Source organism: Neophocaena asiaeorientalis, unplaced genomic scaffold, assembly GCF_003031525.2.
Source record: "Neophocaena asiaeorientalis asiaeorientalis breed wild unplaced genomic scaffold, Neophocaena_asiaeorientalis_V1.1 scaffold581, whole genome shotgun sequence".
NCBI classification, from domain to species: domain Eukaryota; kingdom Metazoa; phylum Chordata; class Mammalia; order Artiodactyla; family Phocoenidae; genus Neophocaena; species Neophocaena asiaeorientalis.
Window position 1 is genome coordinate 2,475,078 of NW_020172732.1, and position 14,352 is coordinate 2,489,429.

At 31.4% G+C, this 14,352-nt stretch overlaps 2 protein-coding genes across 7 annotated transcripts in view; one reads left to right on the top strand and one right to left on the bottom strand.

Moving 5' to 3' along the window:
* Positions 1 to 14,352, bottom strand: part of DOCK7 (dedicator of cytokinesis 7) — a 204,838-nt gene that overhangs the window by 123,856 nt on the left and 66,630 nt on the right. The window lies entirely within an intron of this gene.
* On the top strand, positions 1,401 to 9,488 carry ANGPTL3 (angiopoietin like 3). Its single transcript, XM_024740398.1, has 7 exons — positions 1,401 to 1,975; positions 2,625 to 2,735; positions 5,278 to 5,392; positions 6,385 to 6,498; positions 6,928 to 7,023; positions 8,618 to 8,884; positions 9,251 to 9,488. The coding sequence occupies exons 1-7, from the start codon at positions 1,481 to 1,483 to the stop codon at positions 9,433 to 9,435; spliced, it is 1,383 nt and encodes a 460-aa protein (XP_024596166.1). The 5' UTR covers positions 1,401 to 1,480; the 3' UTR covers positions 9,436 to 9,488.

Below are 14,352 nucleotides of genomic sequence, written 5' to 3' on the forward strand. Positions count from 1 at the left end.
GATCTCTTCCGTTCCACATTATTGTACAGTATCCACTTTTCATTGCCCATCACAATTCGTTTTAAATACAGAACATTTCCATTACGTTTCAGTAGAGAAGCACATGCAGAAATACAGTCAAGAAGGTTGTTTTTCACTTAACTTATGTGGAACCCAAACATCAAAGCAATGAACATAACAAAACCGGTGCAAATGATTTTCAACGCTTGATTTGGATGATTTGCCTATGTTGGCTGTCTCCCGTGTGGTATAAGGTTGATTGTTCTCAGTTAATGTCTCGATTTGATCGCTACCAACTTCAACTGGTCTACCCGACAGTGCAGCATCGTCCAGTGAGAAATCTCCAGCACAAAACTTCGCAAACTACTTTTGACATGTTCGATCAGTCACAGCACCTTCTCCATACACTGCACAAGTCTTTTTATGCATTTCAGCTGCATTTTTACCTTTCTTGAAATAATAAAGCATAATATGCCAAAATGTTGCTTTTTCTTCCATCTTCAATATTAAAATGGCTACACAAAAATTCACCAATTTTGTAAGTCTTTTTTTAAATGCACACTGATATGACAGCTATCACATACAATCTAACAAAATTGTTTTGAATGAAGTTAAAGACAACTAAGCACTACTAGAGCCATCTTATGGAAAAAAATGAACAAACCTTTCTTTTGGTCAACCCAATATTTAATTCTGGTTGACCTTAGAAAACCACATAATCTATTGGTCTTACAGTGGGCACACGGAAAAGAGGAGGCTAGAACATAGAGACATAGACTATAACAGAGAAAAAGGATGAAATATATTTTAATGTATGGGATTTTGTGATAATATACAAATATGATTTAGATAGATTATCTGAAGCAAAAAGATATACTAACAAATAATTACAATGACAAATAATAAGGAATATATAATCATATGTTAGCTTATACAGAGTACCATGGGAATGCAGCATTAACACCACCTGCAGATGTGGAGGAGGGCTTCACAGAGAAGGCATTCTTTTTTAATCGATCACTGTTTCCCAAAAAAACTAAAATACAATTTGGGAAATGTATACTTAATTCATTAATTTTTCCTCAACTTTAATGATGAATTTATCAGTCAAAAGAATTTGGTATTTACCTGTAAATCTCTTTAAAAATCGTGATAAATTAAAATGAGCTTTTAAAAACAGGTAGATCTCATAACACTGAAAGTGCAGTTTTATAATACAGCAAAATTAAATACAATAACCATTTTAAATGACCTATTAAATTCTTTGTTCATTTCTTTGACTTCATTTAGCATTGATCTAACTCAATGTGGAAGGTTACATTCATACAAGTTTAAACAGCTTAATGATTAACTATATTCACCTGCCAACCTTACTGTTTATGTGGCAAATAGTGTTATATAGAGAGTTCAGAAGTCTAGGTATGCTTGCAGGAAAAAAAACGAATTCCAAATCGTTTTAAAGTGAATAATTAGGATAAAAATGTACACTATTAAGCTCTTTCTTTTTATTGCTCCTCTAGTTATTTCTTCCAGAATTGACCAAGATTATCCATCATTTGATTCTGTATCTCCAGAGCCAAAATCAAGATTTGCTATGTTAGATGATGTAAAAATTTTAGCCAATGGCCTACTTCAGTTAGGACATGGTCTTAAAGACTTTGTTCATAAGACTAAGGGCCAAATTAATGACATATTTCAAAAACTCAACATATTTGATCAGTCTTTTTATGACTTATCACTGCAAACCAATGAAATCAAAGAAGAAGAAAAGGAACTTAGAAGAACTACATCCAGACTGCAAGTCAAAAATGAAGAAGTAAAGAACATGTCACTTGAACTCAACTCAAAACTTGAAAGTCTCCTTGAAGAAAAAATTCTACTTCAACAAAAAGTGAGATACCTGGAGGACCAATTAACCAATTTAATTAAAAATCAACCTGAAATTCAGGAACACCCGGAAATAACTTCACTCAAAGTAAGTATAAAACAAAGAGGGTTCATGATTATGTTTTCAATGTGGATCTTTTTAAAAAAATATTTTAAAACATGCTACTTGAAATACTTTGTTGAACTGTTGAAACACTTTATTTTTCTCATGAAAAAAAGACTCCAGGAAATAAATTTTCCCATTATAATTTCAAGTTGGTTTTTGTTTCCGTAATATTATTTATGAAAATAACTAAACTTTGCATTTCAGATGAAAATTACAAGACAGTTAAGCAATGAAATTTAGAACACTAAATTATTATACTATTGCAAATTACTGGAGGCAAGTAAAAAGCTAAAGGAATATAACTTGTGTAACTATTCTCCCATCTTTAAAATGTATAAAAGTAATACAGTTAATGGAAAAGATATTAAAATACTGTTTTTTTTTTCATTTAATTGAAGTAGTTTAAAGTTCAGGAAATCAGCTTTTAGAGATGGTACATTTTAAATAAAACACAAAAACTCAAGTATGTACTATGTGAAAGAAGAATACAAGGGGAAAAGGTTTACCAATATCATTTTTCTAATCCAGTATTAGTTTAAAAAATTAGATTGTGATAGTGTTATAGGAAATTAAAAAGTCTAATTTAACAAAAAAGAAAGAAACTTCTAACCAACCTATAATCTATGTCCAGACATTTGTAGAACAGCAAGATAATAGCATCAAAGATCTTCTTCAGATCGTGGAAGAACAATACAGACAATTAAATCAACAGCACAGTCAAATAAAAGAAATTGAAAATCAGGTAAGTCAATATTTTAATAGTATGTCCAATCTTTTACATAAAATTTAGGTCCATGAAAACGCTGGACCCTAAAATTATTTAAAATAATTATAGTTGGATAGTGAATAAAAGGATCACCTCAGCATGATCATTAGGTTTGCAGGCTCTGAAGCTAATACACTACCTGGGGTTGAATTTTGGCTCCAAAACTTTTGTGTGACCTTGAATAAATTACTTAACCCCTTCTCAGTTTCCTAATGTACTCTATGTAGATAATAAAAGAATCTGTCTTACAGGACTGTTGTGAGAAAAAAAGAATTAATTCATGCCAAGTACATCCTCAATATAGCAGCCAAAGAGATTCAGTTAAAATTTAAATTAGACTCTCTCTCTCTTTGTTCAACACCACACAATGGCTTCCGGTCTCTCTCGTATTGGCCCATAAGACCCAGATGACTCTTAATCATCTCACTGACTTCATCTCCTGTACTCTAGTCATACCGGCCTTTTTACTGTTACACAAACACATCAAACAGGCTGCTATCTCAGGGTCTTTGCCCTTGTTGCTCTCTGTCTGGAATGCTCTTCACCCTGGTATCTGCATGGGCCCACTCTTACTCACTTTAGGTCTTTCTCAAATATAAATTTCTCAAAGAAGCCTTCCCAGATAACTTAATCATAAATTATAATCCCCCAGGTGCCACCTATTCTTTTGCTTCTTACCTATTTGGCCTCTTGCCTTACCTCCCAATCCACCTTATACTCTAGACAAACTGGAATATTCGCAGTCATGTGTCAGAGCTGGGTCAGAACACAGATGGGCTAACTCCTAGGTCAGTGACCTGTCCTCTACACCATGATCCCATATTCATGTTTAATTCCATTCAATGTGGATATTTATGTACATTCTAATAAACGAACTAGACAAAAACTCAACAAGAAAAAAAAAAAAAGAAAGAAATTATAATCGCCTACACCCATGCTTGAAACCTGCTACCTCCTTCATTACTCTCTTTTCTTCCTGAACACTTATCCCTATTTAACATAATACATATTTGAGTTATTTATCTTGTCTGTCCCTGCACTAGAATGTAAGCTCCGTAAGTACAGAAAGTTTCTTCTATTTTTTAAAATTGCTATAGCTCCAAAATATAGAACTCTGTCTGACACATAGTAGGCACTTAATAAATACATGTTAATAAACGTAATGTCACATTTAGCACAAGGAAGTCAATAAAAACTTACTATGATTAATATTATTATTGGAAGCTATATGTCTAATAATTAAAGTTTAATACCCAACAATATAATTAATCTACAATGTAAATAACTGACTAGGTGAGCAAGGTAGGTATGTGTTTGGAATAAAGCTATGCCAAAATCTAAGATTTCCAATAAACAGTACTATAGTTCAAAAATATTAATTAGTAATAATACTACTAAACAGCTGTTCAAGAGAGTTTCAAAAATAATACAGACCTGAAGAAACTGGTATAAAAAAAAAACAGACGCCAAGAACTATAAAACAAATATTACCAATTTCCACCAAACAAACACATTATGTTTCAGTAATTTTATGACTCATAATTTTAGTAGGTTATTTTTGTTAACTGTCTGAAAAGGGGTTTTTGCCAGCTAGTTTTGATTTCCATAATTTCCTTCTTACTATATGTTATTTTTCTAATTCTTTTCCTGTATCTTTTATTATGAGTAAATGAACCTGCTCACAAAAGCAAAATGTCACTATTGTAAAATAATATACATCCTGTCTAATAATAAAATGTATGAAGAATTCAACAATGAATTCTAAGTTGGAAGAAGGCTTAAATCATCTGACCCAACTTATTCAAATTTAAATTAAGAAACCAAAACTGTAAAGTTAAGTTACTATAAGATCACAGTTACTTAGTAGAAAAGACTAACATCCAGTAAGTGAACTTTACAATGGATCTTTATGTATTATATCCTAGGAAATGCCATTTATGCTGACTTCAAAAAACTAACACTAATAACACATTACGTACTCTGCTCTTCTCAACCCATCAATAAGAAAAGCTATCGGTCAATAAACTGCAAACCCAGCACAACATACAATGAAATATTGAATATATTGAAAGTACACAAATAAAACTGCCTATTTGTTACCTTTACAGATATGATTACATGTCAAAAACTATCAAGAAAGCAGCCTTGTTCAAATTATGTGCTAGGTCTTAAGACCTACAACTGAGAATTATGAAATTTAAAATCTGCCTGTGTCACTGAACAGAATATATATTACATTCATATAAATAAATAGAACATATTAAAATATTCTAAGTAAAGTCTCTGCCTTTGATCTTACTGTTTTTTGATCAATTTCTGTTTTTTGCCTTGTCTTTCTCTATTTTTTTGAACTCTTTATGTGCCTGATTAAATATTTTGAGAACAGCAAGTCTGTATAATATGTATAGCATTGCTTATCCCTCTTAACATCGAAAACAATAACATATTATGAACTCAGATTTCCCCTAATTGTATATTCAGTACCATTTTTAAAAGTAGATTTATATTCTTTTATCAGTTAAGAAGAACTGGTGTTCAAGAATCCACAGAAAATTCTCTTTCTTCTAAACCAAGAGCACCAAGAACTACTCCCTCTCTTCACTTGAATGAAACAAAAAATGTAGAACATGATGGTAAGATAATTTGGTGGGTTTCCTTCTTGAAACTAATATCGTCAAATTTTTCTTCTTTGACATTTCCATCAAAAATCTCTATTCTCAGGGCCTGTTCTAGACTAACTAAAAGAGAATAAAGAGATAAATCCAACAAATATAACGTGTCAACCTAAATTGGATCCTGGTGATTTTTTTAAACCCTGTAAAACATTCTTAAGACAATCAGGGAAATATAAATATAGACTTGATATTAGATAATATAAAATTATTATTAATTTTCTTAGATGTAATGATGGTATTATAGTTACGTAAGAGAATAATCTCATGTTTAAGAGATGGATGCCAAAATATCTAACGGGTTAAGGGGCATGATGTTTGCAAATTCCTTTCAAATAGCACAGCAAAATACATATTTGTATGGATTTGTGTTTATAAAGCAAATACGGCAAAATGTTAACAACTGTTTAATACAGATGAAAAGATTATGGCATTCTCTTCAATGTTTCTACTTTCCATAAGAAAAACAAAAAAGAGGGGGAACAAAGTCTCCATTCCTACCCAAGCTTTAAAAAAATGATATAGTTTGAAAACACATTTATTTTTAATGTAATTCATAAAGGAAAAAAGTTCTCTGTTAGTTTCCTCTATGTAAGTTCACTCTTTCCTCATGTATCTGTTGACTACCTGCTATGCACCAAGCACTATACTAACATCTCATATGTGGTATTTTATTTATGTCTTTCCTAGATCTAAGGGGAAAAAGTGTTTAAAATTCTAATTTTGTCACTTAAAAATAAATCAGTTTGGTAATAACTATTTTGATATTCTTTGTATAATATGCCATCTAATAAAAATGCTTTAGCATAAAGTACCTTTTCAATAACACATTACTGAAAAAGACTGAAGGCTACAGTCACCACAATTCCATAAAATGTCAAGTAAAATCTCAAGCTCTAAAGATATCATTCTTTATTACTGTATCTTACATAATAACATTTTGTTGATTCTAGACATTCCTGCTGATTGTACCATCATTTATAATAGAGGTGAACATACAAGTGGCATCTATTCCATTAGACCCAGCAACTCTCAAGTTTTCAACGTCTACTGTGATGTTACATCAGGTAAAACGAGCCTAAGAGAAACTAGACAGTAGCTAGCTCAGGTTACTCACTACCTATTAGTAAGGCTAATACTGTTATTTTTGTTCTGAATACATATAAAATGAAATATATATAACACAAGTAGTTATACAGATCTAGTACTTATATTTGTCTTGTTTATGTATTTAATCAGGCATTTGCTCAATATTCTCCATCTTTTTCTATAAAATAATCTAAAATGACCTTTGTCAATAAGTTTATTAAGACAAATTCATTAGTTGCCCTTCACTTAACTTCTTGGGCTCATAATAAATAATAAAATGTTATTACCATAACAACATTAATAACTACCTTGTACAGCCACCAATTAAAACCAAACAGAAAACCGCATTTTGTTACAACTATCAGCATCAGTCTACTGAAAATAAACAATCTGTTCATTATATTCAGGTAGTTCATGGACATTAATTCAACACCGAATAGATGGATCACAAAACTTCAATGAAACTTGGGAAAACTACAAATATGGTTTTGGGAGGCTTGATGGTAAGCTGACTTCATTCACTCGTTAACTTAAAAATATTTATTAAGAGCCTATTACAGACTGGGCATTAGAAATACAATGAATGAGGAACACTCCCAGCCTTCATATAAATTATTAACAAATAACTACACATTTGTAAGTACTGAACTTATTACAAGTGTCTTTATTTGAATTACACTTTTCACAATTACATGTCTGTTCTATGTATACTTATCACAATTTAATTGGATGGCTTCTAATTATCATAATTATAATTATCAAAGATAAATTTGATTAAGGGCTAAGTGCTTCAAATAAATGCTAAATGCTATGAATGGGCTACAAAGAAAACCATCCTTATCACTGGTCATTCTACTTTCTTATTAACATTTTAGATATTAACTATTTGGAAGTTGGAAGGCACAAGGAAGCTGTCAGATGTACAGTACAAAATGTTTAGATTTCAATTATTTAAATATGATAAATGTATACTATACAATGTGTGGTTTAAAAAAAATTTAGTTTAATTCAATGAAAATTGTTATATTTTGACCACAAAATAAGGTAAAAAACAAAATAAGCAAAATAAAAATAAATGACAGAGGTTTAAAATCCAAAAAGCATATTATAAAAATCCATGAGTGATGTACATGTACTCATTAATAAAGTGGATAACATCCATTATTATATCGAATTTTTAAACATTCAGTACTACTTGATCATTTAAACAATTCTGTATTCAAACTACCAGTTAAATCCCTAACTAAAAGGTAGAATCAGTGATGTTTTGTAGCTCCAAATCTTCTTCTGAGAGAATCTAGAGTACTCACTTATTTCTACAAGAAAGTAAGCCATTTGTATTTTGCAATTCTTAAAATGAAATCTACAAATTCAACAGCAGTAAGGAAATTTTGACTTTTTTCCTTAAATGCTTTAATAAAAGGGATAATTAGAGAGTAATTGTGATAATCAGAGATATCTATTTGTATTTACAATATGTTATATTTTTAATTCCAAATAAAAATTTTTAATTATAGAGAAGTTATTAAAAATTATGCTTTTTAATTTAAAATGTTTTTTTAATTTATTTCCTTCTTTTTCTACAAAGAAAACGTATATATCAAGCAAATATCAAAGGCCAAGATTATATTTGAGGAAAATTACATTATTATACAAGTCTCTGGAAATACTTAACAAATCTCTTGATAGTATATTCATATTAATAAACAGCTGACAGTAAAGCCAGTACATATAAGGACCCAGAAGTTAGACATTTTACCAATGACTAGCCCTAAAAGTACTTATAATAGTCTAACACGTTTCACCTGTGAAATATGCCTGATAATATCCATTTCAGAAAGGATAATCAGACTTTAGGTAGGCCTATTACTATTTTAACACTTGTTGTATTTTAATACCTATTACTATTTTAACATAACTATCTTGAATAAAATTGTTTTAAAAAGAAATATTTTACGAGACTAAAATAACCAAGGGATTCAAGACTAAAACATCTAACCTACTTACACCAAAGAAAAAAAGAACACTCTCAAAAAAAATAGTTGCTGCCTAATCTGCAGTTAACAATCCACAGATTTTTACAACTTTTCTTTTCAGGAGAATTTTGGTTGGGTCTAGAGAAGATATACGCCCTAGTAAAGCAATCTAAATATATCTTACGAATTGAGCTAGAAGATTGGAAAGACAACAAGCATTATATTGAATATTCTTTTCACCTGGGAGATCATGAAACCAACTATACACTACATCTAGTTGAGATTGCTGGCAATGTCCCCAACGCACTCCCGGAACACAAAGATTTGATGTTTTCTACTTGGGATCACAAAGCAAAAGGACACTTCAATTGTCCAGAAAGTAATTCAGGTAACCTGTTCCTAATATAAATATTTTATTTTCAAAGTTTCAAAATATCTTCCCAAAGTAATAGCTAATATCTTTCAATGTCAGACAATTCTTTAAAATCTGAATCCAATATAAACATTTTCTCTATAGGTAAACGTCTCAACGTAAGTGTTAACTTGATTCTAGTTTGAGTACGTATTTTACCTCTAACCTTTCTCAGATATTTTATTTTTGGTCAGGTATATGAGACTTGTTTAAATTATTTTAAATTGGAATATATGTATACAACACTGTTATAAGAAATGAAGATATACTCACTGGAGAAATATAATAACAGTAACTATGTATGAGTTTGTATCTATTAATCTGCGTATCTATCCTTTTTAGGAGGTTGGTGGTGCCATGATGTATGTGGGGAAAACAACCTAAATGGTAAATATAACAAGCCAAAAGCAAAGACTAAGCCAGAGAGGAGAAGAGGAATATGCTGGAAGTCTCAAAATGGAAGGTTATACTCTATCAAATCAACCAAAATGTTGATCCGCCCAACAGATTCAGAAAATTCTGAATGAACTGAGGCAATTTAAAAAGCCAATAAATTAAACATTAAACTCATCCGAAATTACTGTGGTTTAAAAATCTGGTATTAAATCCCTAATAGAAGGCTTTAGAAATAAATTCTTTATATTAAAGCCACTACCAACTTAATAGTAAACATATCATCACATCACCTCAAAGAACACCATTTACCTTTCTCAATCAAAATTCTTATGATCATTTATTCATATATTTTGTGATGTGCGAATCAATTTTAGATGGTCACAATCTGAATTGTAACCAATGGGTGAATTTTCAAATAACCTTTCTAAATAAAAAACTTACAAAGAGACTTTTATTTTCAAAGTCATCATGTGAGCTAATTTTACAACTTCCTCAGTTTAAAAACTACTTTTCTTGCTAAAATTCTAAACTTGAATAACTATAAAGGACTAATAACTGTACATTTCTTAAATGCTGTAATATTAATTTCAAAACTAAAATTCAGTCAGTTCAGAGTACATGTGAAAATCGATAATATGAATCTTAAAACTGATACTTCATTTTGCTACAAAATAATTTGGAGTAAATGTTTGGTATGCTTTGTTTATGAAGCCAAATGAAGCAGGATGAAATACTGTACTGAAATAGATTCACAGTCTTATATACAGTAGATCATAACTGCTAAGTCATATTGACTTTAAATATCAAGTACTGCTGTAGCTTAACTTGTTTGTTAACTTATCTGTACTGTATACATATTTTAACACTTAATATTGTGAAAACAAATAATTTTAAAGGGATCTTGTCAGAATACAATAAGAATGAATGTATTGGTGGCATCAAGTTAAAGTTTTATCATTTATTCCCCCTGAACACAGTGTGAGTCTAATACTTATGTGTAGGTTTTCAAACAATTAAGAATCATAACAAGTAACTAAATGTTTAAATAGTCTGAGAGATGTTCATGTATGTTTCCAAATTCAATAAAGACTCAGTCCCCTAAATTATAGAAATTTTAAACCTTGTAGCTTTTTTTTTTTGGCTGTGCCAAAGCATGCAGAATCTTAGTTCCCCGACCAGGCATCAAACCCGTGCCCTCTGTAGTGGAGGCATGGAGTCAGGGGAAGTCCAATTCTTGCAGTTTTTATTGACATCCAATAGAAGTATGATTATGTTATTTCTAATTTAAATAATTTAAATTCTAAATCCTCAAGAATTATTAGAGGATATTTTGACCATAGTATCACTTGTCAGTATTTATTTTTAAATACGTTTTTAAAGAAACTACCAAGGAGAAATAAAGTCTTGAATTAAATCCAATTTTTAAAGGTTAGTGCCCAAGCTATACAGTGACTCACATTAGTCAATAAATATTCAGCATTCTGTATGTTAAATTATCCAATATATGTCATATATATTTTTACTGTATGATACATGCAAATATGGATGATCTATGTGGATCCTACATAAATATTTTGTTCCAAAAAATACAAAAGAATAAAGGCAAGAGTAGGTTTTCTTTTTTTCAGAACCACATTCAAGCTGTCCAAATTGACTTTTTAGAGCGAGAATGCCAAAATGGCTTAAAATAGGAAGCTTTCAAATGCAAAATAATGCATTATTTAATATACCAATTTTTGTCTCTGTTTTCCAATTTTTTATAATTCTCACACAATATGTTTCATTTTGTTCCATTTAGGAACATTAAGTGAGTTTTTTTCTGTATATAAAGCTCAGATTGAGAGAGAATTCTGGTAGAGAAAGAAAAAGGATTTTTTTTCTTTATGGTTCACAAAATTGTGTCCTTCTGTCCTCACTAGTTTGCCAAAAGTGTTCTAATTGTCCCACTAACACAACTGTCAAATCTAGTGACCTCTTAGACCACATTCCCTTTGGTTTCTCTACTACTTACTAATAACAATATTCTTTTCTCAAACTTGACCTTCATTTTGCTTCCACAATACTACTATACTCTCCAAGGATTATCTCCAACTTGAACCCATCTTTAAAGCCCTAATCCATCCTAGTCTTAAGCATTGTGGACCAATGGACAATATTCAGTCATCTCTTCTACTCTGACCCTCAGAAATTCTATCTACTCTCATGGACTCATCTTTTTCCATGAATAAAGTTCCCAAATCTACATATTACTCCCAGATCTCTCTCCAGTTCCCCTTCTTCCATTGCCTACCTGCCATTTCTCCTTCTGATATCCTATAGCCTCTTCAAACTCAATTTATCAAATAACAAATTCATCAATACCTTACAGCCTCTGCTGGTTCTCCCTTTTACCTTTTCACACTCTCCTCCTTATTTCTCTCTCTTTTTTTTACATCTTTATTGGAGTATAATTGCTTTACAATGGTGTGTTAGTTTCTGCTTTATAACAAAGTGAATTAGTTATACATACACATATGTTCCCATATCTCTTCCCTCTTGCATCTCCCTCTCTCCCACCCTCCCTATCCCATCCCTCCAGCGGGTCACAAAGCACTGAGCTGATCTCCCTGTACTATGCGGCTGCTTCCCACTAGCTATCTACCTTACGTTTGGTAGTGTATATATGTCCATGCCTTATTTCTTTATATATATTAATGGCACTACCATGCTTCCACTCATAAAAGCTTAGAACCCAGGAGGCATCTTTGGCTTTGCAATTAACTTTGTGTACCACCTCTCCTCTACCATGACTTGCATATCTCGTTTAGCTGTGCCCTCACAAGAATGTGTACCCCAATTACAAGAGCATAAGCCTACAAAGCAAAATCCAAATCTCTTCCAGGTGTTCAAGGATTTCTATAATCTGACGCCAAAATACTTCTTTAACCATTTCCTGCCCAACACAAACCCTCAGATCTAATTAAAATTATTCACTTTGAAACATCCCCTGTATACTTTCCTAATGCCGTTCCATTTTCCTAGAATACCTCTCCACACCTTTCTGCTTGGCTAGATGCTATTTATACTTCAAGGGTAGCACAGAGGATCTCACTTATTCCACAAGTATCCTAGTAAATGGAGGCCCTTCCTCTGAAACCTTGCAGCATTACTGTCTGGACCCCTTCAATTGGCACTTTACAAGTAAAGACAAGACAGAAAAATAAATCTGGCAAATCATAACACTAAAAATAGTGGAAAATAGTAATAAAAACCCCAACAGCACCAAAGATAGTCAATCTACTTGATTTTAGTGAATTCCTACAGAATTTCTATACCAAGAGTTTACTCTGAACTAGTGTGAATTTTACTGAGAGAAAGTATATACATTTCTCATGTAGGAGTTACCTACTGTAGTATAATCTATTTAAATCCTGCCATCCTAGAATCAGCATGTTTTCACGCTTGTATCTTTTCTTCCTAATAACTCATGGAAATCAATTAACTCATTCATTAATCAAAAATGTATTCATTAATCAGTATTTGAGTATCTACTATTTACCTCCTTATAAAACCTATTCCAAATATGTATTGTTACATATTCCACATTCTGTTATAGAATAATCAAATGTCCTTTTGTTTTTCTCCCATAACTAACAACCACAAACATTGCACTTATGCATGTACTACAAAGTGATCAAATGCTGGCCCTTTTATCAAAGTCCAAAGTGTTTTCATGGCAAATCAAATAGGGCAAAATTACTCAATTGGTGTGAAATGAGCAGTTCAAGGTCATGAAAATAGGATTAACAATCCCCCTAATAAGCCTTTATAAAATGAGGTTTCAATGACATTTTAGAAAATATAAAATCAGAGATTCCATCTCAAATATAAAAACTGTTTTCCTAAATTCATATGTTTAATCCCAAGAACAATCATACATCTAACAAAATGATTACATTTATTTGACAAAGCAATAACCTGTATCTTTAAAGATGTAAGGCTCTGTTTATCTTCAAATAGGCAACTAAGCCTCAGTTTCCATATCCCATATATATGGGAATAATAATAACTCTGTCAAATCTACTTCATGGACCTGTAATTATCAAGTAAGATACTGTATTTGAATGGCTGTATGAACTACAAAGTTCTAAACAAATGTATATACTTGCAAAAACTGGATCTTGGGTATCACTATTCACATCTCTTTAAGTAAATACTCCGTACAAATGCTTCCTAACAGAAAATACTCTAACTCTCAGGACAGGGGAACAAAAGTGCTCTCCTCACATTCTGCTGCTGTTTCTGGAATTTTACTCCTTCCCTTGGAGTCTGAGATAACACTCCACCATGTTCAAGCCCCTAGTTAAAAACTCCTGGGTGGCTATGTTAAAATGTTAGAGAACAGACCTCTCAAATCAAGAATTTTTGTAGTTAAAATAAACTAGGACCAATTAAATAGTATAAAAGCCAGAGTGCTATATCTAGGGCAAAACCAAAACAGTGGAGTATGGCAATAGTTTGTGACATCTATGAAAACTAAAAATAAAAACAAAGACCAATACTCTCTAAAGCAGAGAACCGAAAACTTGAATGGAAAAAAAAATACTCCTTAATTTTCACTGAAATTTACACTTCCTTAAATTTTGAATGCAGGAAACTAACTATACCAGTATTAGCAATACATGAGACTTTGTCATTAATAGAAATCATACATGACTTTATATCACAACTATTGCAGACATCTTAAAACACTGTTCACGCTTATTACTACCTAGAGAATATGGTAGTTTTTAGACCTGCAGCTAGATCTTGTTATTTAATTCATTAATAAAGAAACATATCACAACTTAAAATCTTGATAATTGTTATTTAATATAATTGATTTCCTTTGTTATCCTATGTATTTCATTTTATACATTCAGAAAGATTATTCCCAAACAAGAATCAAAGGATTCACAAGACTGCCAAATGGTATTAAGAACCCCAACTCTGAAGGGAGACCTACCATCATATGATAACCTGGTTTAAGAAACATGAATTACATGGCTCTCATGTCATAATATAAGTAG